Raw genomic sequence first — 19,069 nt, 5'->3', positions numbered from 1 at the left:
CACCAGACAGCCTTTCCTAATAGAAGAAGTCAGCTAATCTTCATCAGCTAGACCCAGGCAGGCCAACTCTGCTCTGGCGCATTAAAACCCACTTAAGCGCGGGCAAATCTTTCTTTTTACATTAAGGCGGCTGATGGACTGTTGAATAAAATTGACGTTTGTGTGTTTCGCACGGTCCAGCGCGGCCTTGGAGGCGCCATTTAGATGCCCATCACAATTTTTGCCGGAGTCTGGCCACGGTTTATGGTGTGGCACCAGATTTAATTGAAGCTGTTCGTCAGCTTTGACTTTTTGTTTCCCAGTTTGTTACTAGCAGCAGATCTATACTATAATGGACAAAAAAATATTCCATCACTTAGAGATAATGGCTTTTTAACAGCACTTTGAGAATTTGAGTTCCATTTGTTTGGATTGCTTATTTGAAATAAGTTATATGAACATGTCCTTTGTTTGTTTTTGTTTATTCCACACAATAATTAGGACCTTGACATGGGATTACCTTTTGAAGGTTTCTGAATTCAGTTGATCAAAAATCTGCATCTCACAAATTGAATCTTACCATGTTCCTGTCTTTGTTGTTTGCGTTGCCTTCGAATGCCTTTGTCGCGAGTAACACGTTTCGGTAAGGTAAAATGCTCAACATTTATCGTGTGATTAATAGATTGACCTTCAGCAAATTGCTCTTAGCTCTCTCGGGATCTCGCTTTTCCTGAATAGTTTATCCGCCTTGTTTCGGAATGTCTGAAAATGGGCTCCTGCGCTTTGTCTGGCATACCGATCCCACCGCTCGCCTTGTTCACTGGCACCATCTCTGTCCCCTCTCATTTCCCGGCCTCAAACAAACACGAAAGACCGACCCCCCTCCTCGCCTCCCCTCCCATTGACGCTCTCCCCCGACAGGCCCTTCAATAAAGCAATCTAATCCATCTCGCAAATGGCCCAGAGATTTCTCTGTGGAACGTCGTCAGAAAATGTGAAATCTGATAAACAGAGCAGGCGATCGGCGGGTCGGCAGGGGTCAGGCGGTGTAATTATCCGTCGCTCCTCCAGGTCAGCCGCCGCGTAAATTGGCGTTTGAAGGTTGAATTGCTACAATCACGAATGAACGTCCAGCCCACTCCCACCATATATCAACCCGTGTCTTCCGTTCCTTTGTGGGTGCATTCAAACTACCCGAGAGAACTCGGAAGCCGGTGATTATTCTGATTCCATCACTGTAGGACTCTAATAGTCATTGCCATGCTCTGCTATTAAAGGCCTTGGTTAAGTGATAGGCCAATTAGTGCACGGGAGCGAGTGACCATGACCTTTGTTCTTTGTCACCATCACTGTCAAATTGACAGCCATCTATGTATTGCCATGAGGGCAAAGCAATGAAGAGTGTGATAAATGGGAAAGCCTCAGTGGTTATCTTACTTGTGCATCTGCCAGATTTTTTTTTTTCTCCCCACTCCGAGCATGACTTTGAAATGTTATCAAGCAAAGGGGAGTAACTACCCCCCCTTGTCCGTGGTCCATCAGTGAAAATATAGGATCCTACATCAGCCCCGATTCCTGGTGTCTGCACCCAATGCGGCCTCACTCCTTTAAAGCAAACATAAATCTACCGTGGTGACCTTCCCAATTGCCAGGGCCTGTTATTCTCCCTACCTGAGCGGCAGCCAGGAAGCCGGAGCCGAAAGGAACGGGCGACCGCTTCCGAAAAAAGAGGTGTTGGGAATAGGGAAGGAGATATGAGCCTCCATCCAGCAAGCAGTTAGCCACAGATCAGCCGTGGGGGACAGCTAATCGATGAGGCTGTCGTCCAGCCTCATCATCTAGCCAGTGCTGGCCCAATTTCCCCCTGATGAGCTGGAGGCCACAGTCTGGGGAGGCTGGAGGAAGGTTAGAGCAAAGAGGAGCAGGATGGGTGACAGTGCAGGCGAAGGTCAGTGCTGATAAGGGGCCGGGGTGGGGGGGAGTCTCCATACTTGAGCCTTGGAAGGAGAGACTGACGCCAATTGGGTTCAGCGCGGCAAAGCTCAGCCACGGGTGCCTTGTATGTCATGAGTCAGGCTTGTTAGACAGGGGCCTAATAGGCAATAAGGGACATAGTTGTCACTTTGTGTATGATTGGTGTCGAGAACTGGGAGACTGTGCGGGGTAGGCGCATTCCGGCTTCCACATCCTGATCCAGAAAATGATCACGACACGTGAAAATATACAAAGTAGGACATTCCGAACTCATTTGCAGTTACGTTTCGATTTTTTGCTGAATTTTCTTCGATCGTTAACTTTTTCCTAAGTCTGCTCTGGTTTTTAGATTCTGCAGTTTAGATTGAACCGTAGACCTGTTGATCATACAAATGATTTGCTAGCATAAACACCGAACAACCTTTTCTATATTTACCATTGTCTGCCTTGACCACTTTCTCAGAAGATCGGGTCGGGAAAAAATCCCACACCCCGCACCGCAGGATTATCAGTCAAGATATTTCCGAGGCATCCAACAATTGGGCCTTTGGGAAAACATACCCAGCTCGATTACCGCTATGTCCGTACCCTCCGAAAGTGATAGAACCACGCTACACAGTATAGATGACTAATGACCCTCAACCCACTGCAAAAACAAATCCCCCCCCCAATTGTCCTTGTGTTGTCGGATGACAACGTAGAACCCCGGTCCTATTCATAAGGCCGAGTATTTGCCAACACTAACTCCATGTGGCGCGCCTCACTTTTTCTCCCGTTTCCTCATTTGAGTGGAAAGCGACTACTCTAGTTAACACGTGCCTCCGGGGCATATAGCTGGCATCGCAATGCATCTTTTAAGTGTGCGCCTGTGGAAGCCATTTTTTTTTTTCCTTCTCTCCCCCCCCCCTTACAACAAGAGGTCTCTAAAGACTCATTAGTCACACTCACCTCTCGGTTAAGAAAAGGAAGAAAGGGAGAGATGAAGAAAGAGTCAGACGACGATGACTGCATGCACAGTAAGCAGCTGTATGACCATAATACGAATACAACAATTGTATTAATGATGTCAAGGGACTCTCATTATGGTTCGCAAATAATGCTTTAAGTATTTTATAATTTTTGAATTCGATTTGAAATAACTTGATCTTAGTCATAAATCTTGTTCAGCTTAGTATACTACTATTTTTTTTTAAAGTTCCTATAGTTGCCGGTAGCAACACTAATTGGCCGTTATTTTAAGTTGCAGAAACAGCAAGCTACTTTTCAAACCTGACCTAATAGAACCGCAGGAGAAAAAAAAAAAAAAAATGTCGGCTATTGTTTGTTCCAGGAACTGGAAATAGTCAGGGGCGACAAAACGTCCTTTATTAGACACGCCTGTGATGGGCTCCGGTGTAATATCCTCATCAAAATTGCCGCACAGATGTCACATATGCTGTTGACATTTCACCGAGCAGAAACAATTTGTCTGTGTGAAATAGGAGGAGAGGAAACGAGCACGGGAAGGTGAAAAGGGGGAGAAACAATTTGACTGGAGGAGAGAAGGAGTGCAAAAAAAAAAAAAAAACAGGTTGACATGAGGTCATTAGAAGAGTGGACACAGTGTAAGCAGAAAAATAATAGAGTTTAGAGGCGGTTATTTTCAAGTAGCAATATGTAGAAATTTGACCTACAGCGGGGAATAAATCATTTGTTCTTACTGGCTTCATCGTGTTTGGTGAACGTTTGTTTGGTTTAACATTTATGATAGTTAGTCACAATCTTTTAAAGATTCAGTCAGCTGATGTACATACTTTGGAGGTCCAAAATAACGCCCGTCACCTCTTGACTGGAACACGTAAGAGGGAGCAGATCATTCTATTTGTTCTCAAATCTCTAACTCACAGGTGACAAACCCCTGCTTTGGTCCTACCTTGCGTCTCTAAAACTGTTACTTGAGCTAATAATGAAAATCCAAAATGGGTCGTCATTGCCACTGAAACCCAATTTTACCTTCTTGACTGCCCCTAATGGTCTATAAGGATGATTTCAAGTGATATGTGTTCTGAGCACAAAGCTTCAGCGAATGTTTTCCTAAGTAATTATAATCCCTTCCTCGGAGCATGCCTTTTGCCTTCTTCTCCCAAAACACATTGGTCTCACCTTTTTACGGTTTATCTGTTAATTGGTCCCAAACGGATGTAACAAATCATGCTCTCAATCTGCCCTCCGGCGCTGGATAAACACAACGAACACGTCAGGTACAGAAGCTAGCGCGTAGCTTCCAGCTATGAATTTTGTATTCTTAGTATCCGTTGAAAGTCAAACAAGAGAAACAGTCAACCCCCCCCAACCCGCGTACCCTCTGGTAAACACTGGCACCGGTGTTCGCCGACCTTGTCCAACCTAAAGGGAGATAAGCGACCCTCAGGACAATTCAGTGAGAGTTGCCTCTCGTCCGACGTAATCTCCACTTGGCGCTGTGTTGAAATGTAAAAAAAATAACCGCGGACTCCCCCTGGGGAGGATTTGGCTTCCGGGAATGATTGTAAGGGACTAAAGAAACGCCTGTTTTCCCCAAGTTGCTCAAATTTTGCAGCTAAAGGGGTTTGGCACATCGCTAGCTCCCAAAGACAAGCTAGCGCCGCTAGCTTACCGCTCGATACTTTTCAGCCTTCTCACCGCTCTTCTCCACTCTTGCAGGTTTTGCGTGGGAGACAAGTTCTTCCTGAAGAACAACATGATCCTGTGCCAGACGGACTACGAAGAAGGCCTGATGAAGGAAGGCTATGCCCCCCAAGTCCGCTGACCCTCGTAAGAGCGGGGCGGGGGGTGAGGCCAAAAACAGGAGGAAGACACAGGAAATGGAAAAAAAGACTGATGGAAAGCTTGCAATCATACAACAAATAGCACTATGGCTTCCTGTCCGGCTCCTGCTCGTCCCCTCCCCCCACGTGTACATAACAAAGCCACATCCGGAATTGAAGGTACCTGACTGTACAGAATAGCCATAGAGACCGCGACATAGCGGTCAGGCAGCGACCCCAAAAGCGGACTCTTAAGTAAAAAATTTTGTTTGTGACTGACAAGTGCTGCCTCAGAAGAACCCAAAGCAAGTTGTTGGACAGATCTTTACACGTGTCAACTTTTATGACAAGGACTGCGCGGTCCAACTACTTGAATTGAAAACACGCAGAGGTATTGTCAATCAGTGTATCTTTGGGATAAACACCTTTTTATTGGATGTTGTTAAGTGTAAACAGAGAAGCTTCAGAAAAAAATAATGATTTAATACTTGCGTGGGTGTGTGTGGGGTGCGTGTGTAAATCGCTTGTCATTTCTGAAGGGATTTTTTCTCATGCAATCTCAGTTTGGTCTGTGGAGTCAACATCAGGTTGATGTCATATTTTTCAATGTTTATTCTTTTTACTGACGGTACGATTGATTTCTTTTTTTCAGTTTTGTGCATAAGGATTTGGCGTTGCTGTTGTAATTATCGTTTTTATAAAATTGGATAAATAGCAGAAATTTGATGTCTGGGTTGAACCGGACTACAATTGAATATGGATGATCATTAATGGAACAGTCCATTTTCCGGAATCGAAATAGCACAAAGCAACTTGATAATAACAAAAAGCAAAAATCGAGATTCTACATTTTCAAGGCAAGGTATATTCCATATCAACAAAGCGCCCGAGACTTTTGCACAATAGTTTGAATTTAACAGCCAATAATGATAATGATGATGAATGAGACGAGCCATTATGGACTAGAATAGCGCTTTGGCGCTACTGAGCCTCATACTCGGAAAATCACTGGACCAGGTTTGTCTTGAGGTTTTTTTTATTTCAATTGGAAATCTATTTATTGAACTTTTTAGTAGGAAGCTGGCGATACGCTCATGGAGGCTGGTTGTTGTTGTAGCAGATGTACAGGTGACCTTGAAACATTTGGTTAACGTTCAGGCGATTATTTATTTAAGCAGTTCTCGTCCGGAATTTGGCTTCGCTTCAACGCGCTGATTTTCGAACGCCATCGGATGCGCGACTCCGCTCGCCGATCGCGGCCTCGTCATCTTGACCTCCTCGTCCACGAGTTAACCGTCCGCTCAGCGTGTTTTTTCTTCACTTCAAAAATGTCCTCTATAAAATGAAGGTGTACATAAAAAAGAACAAAAAGAATATTTCCTTTTGCTTGCCTATTGTACAATTTTTTCTTTTTAATGTGTCATCCAGCATGAGATGTTTATTTTTAGGACAACGCTTGTAAATACTGTAATTGTAATAATTTTAAGCACAAATGTAATACAGTTTTATTGTGTTACACTGAGTTTGGTGTCTGTTTTTTCTCTCCCCGTGTCATTTCGTAGGGGGCAAAATGAGCATTAGTTCAAGCGGTTGACGGGAGAAATTTATATCTGAAGATAGGTTTACATTTTCAAAGCCATTTCGAAGGCCATGTGTTTGCTGGAGCTGCTAAGGTTAAGTATCTAGCTCAAGGGCACAGCATTAGATGCAAACCAGCCATCGGGGAAGAAAAAAAAAAATCAGTTTTCTGTCTATTACCCTAACCAACGGAGCATGTTGCAGCTTATGATATATGACTGATTTGAAGTGCAATAATTTCCTTAGTTTGTTGTCTCTGATGCTTGGGGGGGGGGGGGGAGAGGCAAAAAAAAGTTCCATTTCAGCCTAGCTCAGATGAAAGGAACCCTGATGAAATCTCAAAGTGAATTTGAGGCCTTGTGATTGGTTAATTCTAAACATCTCCAGTTCTAAAAGGGTGTGTACACTTTTGCAACTATATCATTTTGTATTCCCCTTTAAAAAATGTATTTTTTCAATTGTGTTGACCAGATTATAGGTCACAGTATCTATTCTTTTAAAGTATCACAAAGTCACATCTCCAGTTCTAAAAGGGTGTGTACACTTTTGCAAACATATTACTTTGTATTCCTTTTTTGAAATATTTATTTTTTTCAATTGTCTTGACCAGGTTATAGGTCACATTAGTATCTATTTTTTAAAGTAGCACAAACTGAAGAAAACTATTTGCGGTTGTAAAAAACAAAGTAAAATATTTTCTATTTTGGTCTCATTGTTTTGTCAAGCATGAAACGGAACACTTCATTTCTACTTTGCCGTCAGCAGCCTTCAAGATGGAATCGAGTGATCTCCTCGTGTGTGGGGGGTTATTTCTACTAATTACCTGGATTTCAATTTGGAATCATCTGGAATGTTGAGGTAAAACATTTGGATTAAAGTTATTGCGCCAATTAGCAAGGTGCTTCTAAAGTGCCCTGTGTGGTTTTGGTGAAAGCGATGCTTCCATCACATTGCCGAGGATAATATCCAGCCCAATTAAGCTAATTGAATTTCCTTATCCGGAGACATGAGGAAAAAAGAAAGAACGTCTTTGATTAGGCTCAAGCTGTTGAAAGTCCTTTAGTAGATGAAAACACTCGAGTCGATTGGAGATTACAGACGAGCGAAATTAAAAGAAAGTGTGGCAACCGCAGGGAAGATTCGTGCTAATGGCAGACATGTGTCATGTGTTATTTTGCCTTGGCTGTTCCGGAGTCAGAGCGCCTAGCGCTGATAGCCTAGCGTCATTAGCGTCGCGTTGTCTTTTGTGACAGCGGTGATACATCGCAACGTGACGGCTATTAGCGCAAATACAAGATGTGCTTTTTGAATAGCGTGTTGTTTTTGCTTCACCGATTGATTTCAAAATAAGATAGAACCTTGAGAAAAGTAAAGAATGTTTAAAGAACCGCGCCACGTCGCTCACAGCCAAAGTGAGTTGCTTGAGCACAAAGAAAAACCCAAATTCTCCCACGTCCAAATCGACAGTCATTAAGAACGTTTAGAAAAAGTATTAGCTGCCAGGCTGTGTATCGTTAGCGTCTTCATCCCTGTGTTAATGCTGACCCTGGAGTTAGCGCTGCTCTCCGTTGCCAAACGGCTCCAGGGGCAAAAATAATGATCTTTACAGACATGCCAATGCTATCTGGACCAGATAACGCTGCTTTAATGACTCCTTATCCTTTGGCCCTCTCAAGGAGATGGCCGCCCTGGCAAATAAATTCCAGTTGTTGGGTCATTAGCTCTTTATTGCGGTGATAATGGATTTTGTATTTTTGGGTCTGATTTGAGTGTAAGACCCGAGCGAATTTGACTCTTTGAACAATTGGTCAGTTCCCAGGAAGAGTACAACAGTATGATGATTTGTTCTGAGTTGAACTAAAAATAGAAATGTCCACCACAAGCTTGTTTTGATTTCATGCTATCGCTAATCATTTATTTCTCAAACAAGCCAGATTATTAAACCGTCTCGAACTATATACATAAAGAAAAATGGCATTAAATCCAAAGTTTTTCCGCAGAAGATAAAGAATATACAGTAATCCCTCGTTTATCGCGGATAATTGGTTCCAAAAACCACCCGTGATAAGTGAAATCCGCAAAGTACGGTCCCCGACAAGAAGTACTGGGCAGGCTAACGAGTTAGCGGAAAGATGCTAATTGGCGATCGTGCTAACACGCGAAAACTGACTTCTAAAAGAATGTAAACGAACATTTGGAGCAATACTACGTTATCCTAAAGGTTAGACACATGTTTCCCCAATTTCAAAGTTTTATTTTGACTTTTTTTTAATTTGAAAAAAAATCCACGATGTAGTGAAGCCGCGATAAACGAAACGCAAAGTAGCGAGGGATCACTGTTTATCTGTATATGCACAATTTCTTAATGTCTTGGGCCATTTGTATCTCTAGGGGCCATTTTAGTACTAAATCCACGTGCTGGTTGCGCTTTCATCATTAACCCACTGCTTTCATTTTAAAATAATCCTCTGTGATATTTGCATTTGTTCTTTTCTTTAAACCTTTCATAATCATGCAAATACCCATGCAATAACATTGGGGATTAGTGAAGGTTAGGGCAATTAAAACCTTTAATATGGAGTCACAACCTTAGCCAGGAGAGTATTGACAATCGGGATGGAAAGAACGTCAGCGAGACACGCAATTAGCACCTCATTGATCGCATTAATGTCCCGTCGCAAATCTGACCCCGTCAAGTGATCTGCCGCATGGCCATCGGGATTCATTGCAGCGTTTAGGTCTGTGAACTCGGTTCTTTTGAAGTGGTTGGATAACTTCTACCAGATGTCCGTTTAAGACCTTCGTCTAGGAGGTCAACCGTGCAAGGAAAATCACAGCAACGAGTCACCTGACCAGTAAAAGTGATTTAAAGTCTTAAAAAGATTCCATTGCTTATGTGCTTTACTGGTCACGAATACAATTAATTAAATTGGTGAATCATGTGTTGAATCAGATGTTGAATCATCATCGACAGATTTATGGAGCATTTTGGAGACCCGGTCTGCAAATGAACGGTGATGAATGGTCATATGGTTCTGTCTCAAGGGAATTGTAAACCTTTCAATTACCCGTATTTTTTTAAGATTTATAGCCTAACAAAAGTTATGCTCCGAAGGAATCGGCGTGAATCTGCTGAGTCCCCCAAAATCAGATGGTTTTGAAGAACTATAAACTTGAGGTTGCTTCACACAACTCATCGAGGGATCTTGAGAGCACCTGGGTTCATCTCACACACTTGATGACAATGCTGAGGCTATAAAAGGGTTAAGTCAAGTCAAGTTTATTTATATAGCCCTAAATCACAAAGGAGTCTCAAAGGGCTTCACATATCCATAAAATTCATGTTCCTTTCAGTTCCTTGTTTGTCTTCAGAGAGTCAACACCATCATTTGGCTCTCTAAATTTGAGTGTGGTTTTACTGAACTTTTGTTATGCGCCATTGTCATAAGTGATTTATTTCCAAGACTCACTTGTTCATTCCGATATTAATTATATTGAAAAATGGGTTTAGTGATCTGAATCAAACTTCTAGCCGGGTCATGCTGTTTTGGAAATGAAGAACGGGTGGGAGTCATTTTTTTCCCCCACCAGTTAGTAATGAAGAGCTGTGTAATTTTGTTGGTTTTCCTCCCGGTTCCACCAGCGCTATGTCGATCTCACCCTGCCTTCCTTCATAGGCTGTTGATGGCGACCCTGCGTGTTTATGAAGCGCTGTTTCCGTATGACCTAATCTCAAACAAATTGGAAAGATGATTGTTATCTGCGGGTGGTATAGGAGCCGCCTTATTCTTCAACAACAACCTTCAGAAAACCTTTCAGGATGAAAAAGGCAGTGGAGGTTTCAGTGTAGATTATTGAAAAGGCAATTTTCCCACCCAGCTCGTTTGGTTAGATGCAATGAAACGTCTTATTTTGTTGCGGGGGAAAATGGTGGAGGAAACTCAAAAGGCTTTTTTTTTTCCTCCCTTTGCTCCACCTATCTCTCGAGAGGATGAGTATAATCAAACAGGGCAGATGGAGGATCTGAAGAACTTGCAGAAAATGCAATCGGGCAAACTTTTCCTCTCTAATTTTAATCCCACATATTGACAACTTTAGTAGTATCAGCAAATAAACGTCGTGACCAAAAATAGGGAAAAATTCCTCCTCGCCGAAACACGTTCTGAATATAACGCTCCTCTACGATCCGCTGATCCGTATGAACCTGGAACAATTATCAAGCTTGCAGAACACAAGGTCACGGTCTCTCTCCCAATCAGCTCCCATGTAACATCACACAACAGCCATAACTCTCGTCATTAACTCGCCGCGCACGTCTCACCCTGCCAACTGCGGCCCCTGCAAGCCCTCGCTACTGACTTACGGTTATTAAGGAGGCTGTAGACTAAGGTGACGCTAACAACAACAGTGAGCTCCACAAATGTGCAGACCATGCTGTAATTGCGAACTGGAAGAGCACAGGGGTTGGCTTGATAAGGACGCCGGGCCTCCATCCTAATGGGTACTCTGGAGACTCTCAGGCAGGAGCGCCTGCTGCCAATCCCGGCACTGACCAACTGACAACACGGGGGGGATCTTGATGGGGCCGCGGCCTCGCTGTAATTACTGTTCACCATCCCGTTCCGGAACCTGACACTGCTAATTCTTTGCCAAACTATCGCCTTAAAGGCCAAGGCTGACTGTGGAGTATCTTCTGAAAGTCATGAATATAACAAAACCGTGTAGGGGCGAGGGGGGTTAGTAGCAACAGCAGAAAGCACATTTGAGAATTTCTGATTAGCTCCCCGACAAGTTTCATGTCGCCACCATTTTGTGTGTTTGTTTGCCGAGATATCTGCATCTGTAAAGTCACAAAAGACTTTCTTTTGGCCGCCTCCGCCGCTGAACCCTTGACCGCACTAGCACAATTTAAAAGAAGGCGCCCACGTAGAAATTTTGCCGTGGTGTAACTCACTCTGGATTGAAAGTGTGGGCAGAGCGGGAGGGGAACAATATACTGTATGAGTTCTCGCAAGCACAAGAGAGCGAGACGCTGGAGATGGGGAAGACTGCCGTGTTTGTATTTGTCTTTGAAGACGGAACGGAGCGGTTGAGCGGGGAGGGTCTCCGGGGAGCAGCTAGGCTAAAGCCATCGCCAGAGGCTCTACCCCAGGGCCTCCCAGCCGCATGAAGCACTACTGAGGCATCGGGACTTACCTGGGACCTGCCTGCAGGGACAACAAAGAAACCAAAACAGCCAGTATGAATAATACATTTTTGCACTGGGAGATACTGCTTAAGAATCACCCCGGTGCTACAGGGAGAGAGTTTCAACTTTAATTAATACGTTACACAGAACTGCGGGGAAGAGTCGGCGTTACTGACCACACCATGTTCAATGCAATCGGGAAGACTTTCCTGGGTATAACTCCAGATTGTCCAGCTCAGTGACTTTAGTAATATTAAATATTTGATGCGCGAGTGTTGGTAATTGTCTATCCGGATGTTTCGGCCTTCGACCAGTCCTAGCTTAAAAAGTTCTGTTTTGCTTAAGCAAACATATCTCGGCATCCGACTACATTACCGTATTTTCAGGACTATAAGGCGCACCGGACTATAAGACGCACCGGACTATAAGGCGCACCTTCAATGAATGGCCCATTTTAAAACTTTGTCCTTTTATAAGGCGCACCGGACTATAAGGCGCACCATTAATGCATCATGTCAGATTTTTAATCCAAAACAAATCATTCTCCAGTTTATCTTTTTTAGTTCAACTTCAGACACAACAAATTACTTTATAATCACAAAATAATGATCCATAGTCTTTTTGATTCATGATTCGTAGTCTTCAGCGGGCCACTTATGATTTATTTCATGACACAATGCTTCGGGCCAGTTTAAATTTTGTAATTTGGTCCATATATAAGACGCACCGGACTATAAGGCGCACTGTCGGCTTTTGAGAAAATTTTAGGTTTTTAGGTGCGCCTTGTAGTCCGGAAAATACGGTAATTACAAATGATAATAAAGTTTGAATTGGAACATCTGCTAGTTTTCACCAAGAATTAAAGCCAGCTCTTGTTGGGAACGGTTTTATGTTACTACAACGATTTATCCTTTTAGACAGCAGCCACACTGCAACCCTTAAAATATCCCAATGAAAGAGACTAGTCCGAGTCTTATTAGGGTCGGCGTAAAAAGCTATTCCTTGGATTTAATCTCCAATGGAGAGAAGAAACAAGAGGCTGTAGATAAAAGTTAGGAATGGTAATGATGCCAAAGAATGATTTCTGCTGAGGGAATTGGATATAGTGCCACAGGGAAGAGACGGAGAAGAAAAACCGCAGGGAAGGAGGAGGCATCCACATCAGCATTTCATGCAGGTGCACCCAAACTCACAAAAAAAGATTATCATAATGGAGAAGCAAAGGTGGGCTCATTGCCCTCATTTCTTGTCTGTCCCATTCACCCAAATATTCACCCGATACCTTCCAAGTGAAAATACACAGCAGGGCTGAATATATAATTTAATAATTTTGGTGGGGAGTGATGAAAATAGCTAAAATATGATTTGATAACGTGCTGAAGGATCAAGAATGTCCAAACTTGACTTTTCATTAGTGATCTTGAGCATCTGACAGTTCCCGCCAGAGAGGAACTTTGCAGTGCTGGGGAAGTCTTTGTGTATTTTCCTCTTTTTAAAATTTAACATGGTCAACAGGGAGGGGGATCCATTTTAAAGACGAAACGGAATCTTCTTTTCCTGGAACTTTCCTGACTCTCTTTGAATGCTACCAGACATCACTGACTCGTCATTTATCCTTCAGGGTGCAAACAAGTGACCACCTGCCGCAATTTATTTCACCCGCAAATATGTTTCCATCATCACGCTCAAAGAGTGCACAGCGCGTGTAGTAGCTATTATCCTTGCTCTATTCAATTATTGATTTTGTGAGTTCCGCGGGGGTGAAAGCCGGCGCCCGGGCCAAATAAATGTGTTTGCGCCGTCACAGACTTCTTCTGTATCTTCACCACCCGCTCGCATCACAATTTTGCCGGCGGGTTCGACGGTTTCCCCAGGTGCACAATCGCAGTCCCGCCCTGGCAGCGGCATCATTGACATCTCCACGGCGCATGAGGGATGTTGCCTTGACGGATTCCTCCCCTCATCCGCCCCAATCTGATATGTCAGAGGGTTGGCAACACCGCTAACACACTGACATCATTCTGCACTCGGTCTTCGCTCACCACCGGGGGAGCAGATTTGTCTGAGCCTATTCAGCCTAGAGTCATTTTGAAATGATCACACATAAACTGCTATCATAATATATGACGTCATCGGTGCAATGAGACGCGCCCCGAACTGTCATTATGTCATCAGTTAAATCCTATAAATCAAGTTTTCAGCCAGAGTTGCCTTCAGAGTTTTCTTGAAAAGGGATATCAAATGTATAAAATCGAAATCTACCAAAACATAAATTGCCAAATTTACTCGTTGGACAGATAACTTCCAACGTACGGCTTACTCCAGCCAAACAAAAATCCCTTTTGGCGATCGAAACGATTTCATGCACTGCTGCTTCAAAGATGGAGACGGTTATAAATTCCGCAAGCTGCCTTCATATTAACAAAACACGTCCAACTATCTTTTCAGGCAGCTTCATCTTTTCACACCACAATTCCCAGTAAAGATGATATCATCTGTATTATTTTCATCGGAGTAACCTTGTAAAGGATGTATAGTGGAAGTGTGAATGTTTCTGACACAGCTCAAAGTACGCTGAATAGGTTTCGGCTCACAATCCAGGGTGAGCTCTGCAAAAGCACAGCTTAGTTTTCATGCTTGAAGTGTTCTAATACTCGGATCACCATTCTACTGCCTCGTGCTTTTGTTAATACATAAAAGCCGGGCCAGTTTCCAACAGCACTCGGCTCGACGGTTTAGCTAGCCGTTAGCATAAGCCATGCAAAGTGGGCCGAGGGAATACCAAAGTAGAAGGAATGTTGTCTCCTCACTCTTCATAATATATTCGAAAATACTGTCGTGACTTCAAACAATTATTAGACAAAACCATTTTGGTTTCGAACGGGGAATCTTTTTGAAGGGTAAACACTTCTTCCCCCCCGAAGCAATTTTGGACCTGTCAGTTGATAAGCTTGCTTTTATTCCGCTAATAAAAAAAAAAAACTGTCAGATTTATCTATTATTAACATGGCTACTTATAATGACCACATTTGTTCCTCAACTAAAACGGGTCCAGATGATTAGCAGTTAATTAGCCACCCTCCAGGTTATTGATTATTCTCCCGCAGAACTCATTAACTCCGAAACGTGTGTCTGAAAGGAATGGTTGGAGTTTACATAATGCTGCCTATTGATGCTTATTTTACTGGATTTTTGAGCCGGTCATAAATTGCATGTGGTGCTTCAATTACTTTGTTTGGATGGAATTCAAGACACCATTAAAGAAAAGGTCAAGGTTTTCTTGCAGGTATTTAAAAAATATAATTGGGATTTTTTTTGTTTTTTGTAGTTTGACTTTTCACTTGATTTTTTTTTAGGACAGTTTTAAAAAAAATGGTTGATCTAATGTTAGCATGACCCGAGTAACCGCGACTCTGACGTTCCCGGATGTTGCGCAATCACTCTCCCGCCGTAATCATCACCATCATGTCAATTTGTCCGAGCCACTTCGGGGACCAGAGGGTGAAATATGGTGAATGAGCCTCACTGAAGAGGGCGGAGGGGTTGGAGTGGGGGTACCTGACAAGCATAAATTATGTTAATAGATTTTAATAAAAATCGCTTTACTCCAAAGGTTTCAGTACTTTGAAATGTCAAGATGATCTAGTGGTCGTACCTGGAGAGAATTCGGAAGCTTAAGTTAGAGCACTAAAATATTAAAAGAAGAAATTGTGATCCCCCCCCCCCCCTCCCCTATGAGGAATGGCGGGCTCTTGATGAAAAATGAAGAACGCACAAGTGTCTCTCCCAGGTGGAGTTTTCTACATTTATTAATTGATCTGACGACGGAATCTAGTCCTCCATTATGGCTCGCTATAATGAAGAAGATATGGCGTACATTCGGGAATATTTTAATGAACAAACGCCAATATCATTTTTTGTCAATTCCGCTCGGTAATTTACAATTAGGCTGTCCTTGTTATCTAAAATAAAAATTGTAATTAAGTAAGAAATTGGGCTTTTGTGTTAGCGATGGTGATTAGTAATGACAGTCTATTCACGGGAAGAATTATCAGAAAATTATTCTCATGAAAGGGAGAAAACACGGACATTCCGCGTGACCTCTGCTACCGCCACCACCACGGCGAGACTGTAAATTATCCACGCCGCCTTGTTAATTGAACAGCGCCATTGTTAGCAAGCAGAGCTGCCGACCGATCGGCTTTTCTTCCGCTTCCTCGGACTTAAAAGGACGACGAAAAGACGGCACAAACGGTGAACTGGAAAAATACTTGGAAAGAGAGTTGCGTGGGGTGGGGGGGTGGGGTTGGGCGGTAACGGAGTGGAAACCGAAGACCTAGCTTTTCAATTATTGCACTCAAGAGGTTAAATCAATAAAATTTAAATTGCTTATGGTAATCACCTGCACTCCAATCACTGGGATCAGCATAAGCAATCTGCTGACCCCAGCCATGCTCAGCCACTGATTGAAACATATGAAGACGAGTCAGCTGGCCGCAACGGTCGGCGGAGATTAAACCGTGTATGTATATCTGTTGGTGTGACCTACCCCCGGCCTTTTGATATTTCTTATTAAGAGAGTTGGGACTTTTTAAAATGCAAATGCTAGGTTGAGCAATTTTGAGAGGCTGGGATGTGGCGCTTGGAAATACACAGCAATGAGGTCAAGCGCTTAAGGTTAAGGGAGGTTAGACAATTAAAGTGGATTAGGTGTTGTTTTTTTTGCAACTTTGACTAGAACTGATTGATTTTTATTTCTTGGTAAAAGTTAAAAAATAGTTTGGAGTCAACCTCCACTTGAAAAAAACAGCAATCCTTTATGTTGTGTTTGTTACATTTGTCAGTATGACTTCGGTAAAATTATTTAACAAGGATTTTGACGGACTTGTAAACAATATTTAATACAAAATAGGCCTTTTGTGTATGAGGAAAAAGGAACTCAAGAGTTCCCAACTATTTTTGTACAAGTATTCAATTTACGACAAAATAGCCACTTCAAACTATTCTATGGATGTTAAAGTTTAAATATTCTTTTGATAACTGTGTATTGACAGGATTCAATGTACAGCAACTTTATGATGGAAAGTCAACAAGAAGTGAAACGCTGACAGTCGTTCCGTTGTATAGCCACTATAGAAAAGTTGCAAAATGCAGACATGCAGGTCGGAAACAACGTGTCAGGTTCGTGGGCTCAATTGTTCTCCAGCTGTAAATATACGACGCCTCTATTCATAGAATTTAGAAGTGGAGATGGAATGGCGGCTTTTCAAACTCGTTCATATGCATTCACTGGCAGGGTCGAGGGAAAAGTTAGGAGGTGATGCATAAGGAGGAAACGGTTATGTGGTCGTCGGTTTGAATAAAAACTGCAGCGAAAAAAATAAAATTGCTGTCTGGCACAATGTAAGCTGTACAATGCTTTCCCTTAAACCAGTCAGGGTTGGTCAATTTTAAATACGTTATAAATAAATGAAAAAAAAATACTCTTGTAACTTCAGACTTCCCTGTTGAAATACTTATTTTTCATCTTTTGTTATTATTATTATCATTATTATTTGTATCATTATTATTATTATTATTATTATCATCATTATTATTATTTTATTTTTTTTTCCACTCTTTGCAGAGGATAAAGAATATATGCCTGCCTCAAACTCTATCTTAAACCACCACAGATGCTATTCATTAGCCTGTCTATGGAGTTTCTCATTGTGTGTTAGCATTAAGCTAACAGGATTTAAGGCGAACCTAAGAGACAAATTAAAAATTCATTCTTTAAAGTAAATAATTGACTACCAGACTATTTCTGTGAAACTTTTTGTGGCCTCAAAATGCCCACCCCATGGCAACCGATTGATTCCCAATCCCATAATTCGTCCCATGCTATCTTCTCGTTGCATTTCCGAAACCTTAAGGTGCGGCTGTAAGATATAAATATCTACTTCATGTCTGTGTGGAGCGTTACTTTGAAGTTCTATCTAATTAAGCAGCGACGCGGGTTAAAAAAGCTAAACAAAAAAGATCCTGAGCGCCGCGCATGACAGTTCATGAAACGCAGACACAAAAGAACGAGAACAGACATTGTGATGTGACGCCTTGGAATGCACGCGGCGTCTAATCAGGCATGAAATATAGAATTTATGACACGCATAGTATCAAAAAGTGGATGTGTGCTTGGGAAAAGTCTGCCTAATTAATTTTGAATTCATGTCTTGGTGTAAATGTTCCTCCCAAGCTGTACACAAAGTTCTTAGTTCCTGACCCACACGCATGTTAAACAACACATAAATATGTGTTATATAACCTCAAAGGTTTACCACAATCTCAAGTCATGTTTTTTTTTTCTCGAGAGGAAATAATAGTAATAAAAACACAGTCTTGCTTTGTTAGTATTTTTACATCATAAAATGAGACTCATTTAAAATGTAAAGAATTAAACATGCATTGATTAATTGTATTGTGCGCCATGTTAGTTAGTTTGTGCTGCATAAATAAAAAATTTAAAAAAACTTTTTGGCACATAAATGAGTATTTTGTGCACAAACAAAAAATGGTGCACATAAATTAGCTAATAAGTTGTGTGGGTGCACAAATTAGTAGTTTTCACATGTTTGGGGCGCCAAACATACACAATTTGAAGGAGGACTCCGCATTAGTGGGCGTGGCCACAATCGTTAGTTAAAAATGGTGTTGAGGTTATTACTACCCAACCCCTCTTGCTCTTCTCCCAAGCAGTGAAATGCTTGGCTTCTCTGAGGAATGAGACCCTGAAGGGCCAAGGGTCTCGAATAAATGAGCTCCCCTATATATATATATATTTTTTTTAACTCTACTTATACAGAAACAGGACATAATGCAGACAAGCAGCAGCCCAAAGCAGCCTTCATGGTAATTTCATCCCACTATTTGCAGTGCCCACCCATGGGTTTCACTGTTCTGGATTGACGCCAGTCACCTTCATGTGCGGCGAGAAGCATTCATCATATCAGCGGCTGACACACTGTATCATAACAAGTATGTTTTTTTATTGTTTTTTGGGAGGGGTGGTTTGGTTGTATTGCAATTGGGAATTTCGCTAAAAACAGTGTTCCTGTTCCTGCATGTCAATTAAGCAGGGTGTTAAATGTGTGACATTCAGCAGGGTGTTTTTTTTCCTCACTGGTGTTTGAAATGAAAGAAAAGCAGCGTTGTGGGGGTACGCAGAGGAATGTTAGCAGCAAAGCTAATGAAGTTAATTGCTTGAGCGGAGGCACTTTTATGAGCTGCACCTGGTCCATAAATGATTCCTAATGAGGAAGCAACCCGGTTGACTTTTAAAATGCTTCCCTCTAGTGGCAAAGAAAAACACTTTTAAATCAACAGATCATTTTTGTGTGCGTATGTGTGAGTATATGTATATGCGTATATATATATATATGTATATGTAAGTATGCATGGTGCTAGTGTGAGTCACCAACTCCTTCGAGACCCTAAATTGATAAATGACGATATATAAAAATAGTTCTAGCAACCTAATGGGAGTCTGTCTCAGTGGTTCATCATCGTCTCCAGGGGATGAGTAATG

The 19,069-nt window shown here is 42.2% G+C and overlaps 1 protein-coding gene across 3 annotated transcripts in view; it reads left to right on the top strand.

Moving 5' to 3' along the window:
• Positions 1–6,261, top strand: part of lmo3 (LIM domain only 3) — a 29,351-nt gene extending 23,090 nt beyond the window's left edge. For all 3 annotated transcript variants that reach the window (XM_061269327.1, XM_061269328.1, XM_061269326.1), the window contains exon 4: positions 4,636–6,261. In XM_061269327.1, coding sequence (XP_061125311.1) covers positions 4,636–4,741 — 106 coding nt within the window. In that variant the 3' untranslated portion in view covers positions 4,742–6,261. The remainder of the gene's footprint in view (positions 1–4,635) is intronic.
• Positions 6,262–19,069: the final 12,808 nt, after the last annotated feature.

This window comes from Syngnathus typhle, linkage group LG21 (genome assembly GCF_033458585.1).
Source record: "Syngnathus typhle isolate RoL2023-S1 ecotype Sweden linkage group LG21, RoL_Styp_1.0, whole genome shotgun sequence".
NCBI classification, from domain to species: domain Eukaryota; kingdom Metazoa; phylum Chordata; class Actinopteri; order Syngnathiformes; family Syngnathidae; genus Syngnathus; species Syngnathus typhle.
The sequence above is the reverse complement of the archived record's forward strand: the minus strand, read 5'-3'. Positions and strand labels throughout refer to the sequence as shown.